This window comes from Myotis lucifugus, unplaced genomic scaffold (genome assembly GCF_000147115.1).
Source record: "Myotis lucifugus unplaced genomic scaffold, Myoluc2.0 scaffold_7, whole genome shotgun sequence".
Classification (NCBI taxonomy): Eukaryota; Metazoa; Chordata; class Mammalia; order Chiroptera; family Vespertilionidae; genus Myotis; species Myotis lucifugus.
In genome coordinates this window covers 8,473,087-8,476,180 of record NW_005871055.1, presented here as the reverse complement: position 1 = coordinate 8,476,180, position 3,094 = coordinate 8,473,087, and the positions used below count along the sequence as shown (strand labels likewise).

General features: G+C 48.2%; 1 protein-coding gene across 1 annotated transcript; it reads right to left on the bottom strand.

The window, feature by feature from the left end:
- Positions 1-1,498: 1,498 nt before the first annotated feature.
- On the bottom strand, positions 1,499-2,620 carry ARL11 (ADP ribosylation factor like GTPase 11). Its single transcript, XM_023748662.1, has one exon. The coding sequence runs from the start codon at positions 2,486-2,488 to the stop codon at positions 1,937-1,939; it is 552 nt and encodes a 183-aa protein (XP_023604430.1). The 5' UTR covers positions 2,489-2,620; the 3' UTR covers positions 1,499-1,936.
- Between the last annotated feature and the right edge of the window lie 474 nt (positions 2,621-3,094).

Here is a 3,094-nt window from a genome sequence, read left to right as displayed (position 1 = left end):
GTCTCTAGTTGATTATGAAAGTCCACACCTTCCCCAACTTGAACCTAAACATTTTTTCCTGTTTTGTTCCCTATTATAATATAATCACTCCAACCTGCTATTTCAGCCATTCTGGCTTACTTATCTTCCTACCCTTTCCCTCATGCTTCCAAGCAGTCTCCTCCTTCTGACTAGACTGCTCCCTCATCACATCTGCTGACTGAAAGTGAACCTTAGCTTAAACCTTTAGAAGCATGATGTGAAAGAATGAAGGCATCATTACAGCTAGACACATCTGGTTTCAAGTCCCAGGTATGTCGCTTAATAGCTCGAGAAAGTCACAACATCTCTGACCCTCAGTTTCTAACCATGTAAGATGGGAATTATACCTACTTTGCAGAATTGGGAGGATTAGAGATAATCTACATACTAGTAAAGCGCTCAACAGAGAACCTGGCCCCAAAAAGTGCTCAATAAACAGTTGCTGAATTGAATCTCTATCTTCACATTTTTATGGGAGCTATGTCTTCACTGCTTCCCCAGCCAGAGCTTCATGAGGCCTGAGGCCTTGTCTTATTTGTCTTTGCATCTTTGCACTTTCCTGTGACTAGCACAGGAAATCTTGAAACATGTCAATTGACAAGTAGTGAAAGAACGAGGCATGCCTAACCTGATACTAGAAGGGGAGCTTTTGGGTAGAGGGTCCAGATGTTGGAGGGGTATTGAGCGCCAATCTATACTGCGTCACTCCAGAGAGGGCAGAACCACCACCAGGAGCCTGATGCTAGCCAGGGTAGGAAGGAATCGCTAACATTTAGAGCTGTTTAATATGAGAGCAGGTACCAAATGTAAGTTGTGTGCCATAAAAAACCCTCAGATTATAGGAATTATTTGCTAGTAATAATTAGAGCGGTTCATTGTGTCATACTGATCTTCAAAATACACACCTCCCACCTAGAGGGCTTGGTTCGTAGCTAAAAGCTCAGTGCTTTTTTTGCCACAAATTCAAGGCTCTACATATTTTTTATTAAATGAATAAATAAATGAAATCATTGATCAATCTTATTTTTAAGGAAAGATATGTGCCACAAGGAGAAAAAAAAAAGAAGGAAAAACATGAAGGGTTTAGAAAAAGACCAGCACAGGGTGACAAAAGGGCAGAGAACAGTGAGTCAGGGTCAGAGAAGAGGATCACGTTGGGAAGGCGGGAACTCCCTTGCCCAGGGCCGAGCACCATGCCCTTCTAAACCCAAGATTTGACTCACCTGCTCGATTCTGCTCACGTTGGCTGATCAGAGTGATCATGGCACGTACCCGGTGACACCAGGGAAATCACTCATAAGATCTTGATCATGTGTAGATGATATTATGATTTGATTTTGAGACTCCTTTTTTCCCCATGAATTTAGGTCTTAATTATTATGCTCTATTATTACAATTATTACTTGTTGCTCTGTTACTACAATTGCTTAGTTCACACTTGGTAATGAGTTTTTCAAAAATATGATTTATTGATTTTTTTAGAGAGGAAGGGAGAGGGAGAGAAAGAGAGAGAGACCCATCACTTGCCTCCAACACAGACTCTGGCTGGGGACTGAACCCGCAACCTGGCATGTGCCCTGACCATGAGTCGAACTGGCAACCTTTTGGTGCATGGGACAATGTTCAGCCAACTGAGCCACACTGCCCAGGGTGGCAATGAGTTATTAAATGAAATGCATTAAGGTATTATTTTTTTTTCTTTAGAGTATCATGATTCAAAAACAGCTGATTTTCAACAGTGACACCAAGTCCCAAAGGGAAAAAAAAAATCCTGTCCAAGCATAGAAGGATTTCTTATTTGATAAACTGAGCTTATAATTCTCAGGGATAAGCTGGTTCTCCCAATTCCCATGAGCAAAGATAAGCTGCTCTGAGTCAAGACTTCTTCCTCTCTGCACTCACTGCCCCGCGGTGCTCACCAGGAGGAGACACAGCGGCTGTGGGATTTCAGGAGGCTCCCTAGGCTCTGCAGCGCCTGGGGCAGCCCCTCTCCGGTGAGGGCACTGCAGGCCCGGAGCTCCCAGCAGCGGCCCTGGAACCTCTCCAGGCCCAGCTTGTCTCTGATCTCCAGCAGAGGCAGAGCACCAGGCATCTCCTGCTTGTTGGCCAGCACCAAGAAAGGGACGCTGGCCATGCTGGGGCGGTCCAAGACTTCTGCGAGCTCAGCCCCTGCCTCGGGCAAGCGGGCTTTGTCTGTGCTATCCAGCACATACACAAGGACGTCTGCGCCTTCCAGGTAGTTTTTCCAGCTGGCCCTGAGCTGGGCCTGCCCCCCGACATCCCAGAGAGTCAGAGACATACGCCCCGGGGCTTCAAGAGGCTCCACATTGAAGCCAATGGTGGGCAGGGTCTCCACCAACTGGTAGCCCTTCAGTTTGTACAGGAGCGTGGTCTTGCCTGCTGAGTCCAGGCCCATCATCACCACCTGGGCTTCCGCCTTGTGACCTCGGGAGTTCACAGAGCCCATGGTGGCCCCTGGCAGATCCTGGGGGAGAAAGGCCAGGTGCACACATCAGCCATTCTTTCCTGAAGGAACACACAGATCCATGCAGGCACATGGAAGAGGAGGTTCTATTTCAAAAATAGGAAGTGTCTTGACAGTTTCAAACACAGGCCTGGGCTCTGAAGGCCAGGAAGTGAGGGTGTGAGTCACCCTCAGCTGGCCCCTAGCTGGGCAGCCTCCTTCAGAGAAGAGCTCAGGACCCTGGGAGACAAGGAATGTGGGCTCACATCCCCTGGGAGGCAAAACAAAGTTCCAGTTAGACAAACCCAGTTCAGGAGAAACGACTGAAAGGTGCCTGCAAGTCTTGGTAGTCTGTGCTGCCAGCCTCTGTTTTCCTCCTGGTGAGCCTAAGCCCCGAAAGGGAAGCGGCCTTGGGCTCAGTGCACTGAGTGAAGGGGACAGCGGCTCCTGGTCACTTCGCTGCCTTTGGAACACCCCGCAGGCCGGCACCGTGTCCTGGACACCGGGGCTATTTATAAATACTGTTGGCTGGGGACAAACTTATCAGTCAGGGCAGGGTGGTTCCCTCCACTGTCTGACCAAAGTAAATTACCTTCCCGTTTTTCACAG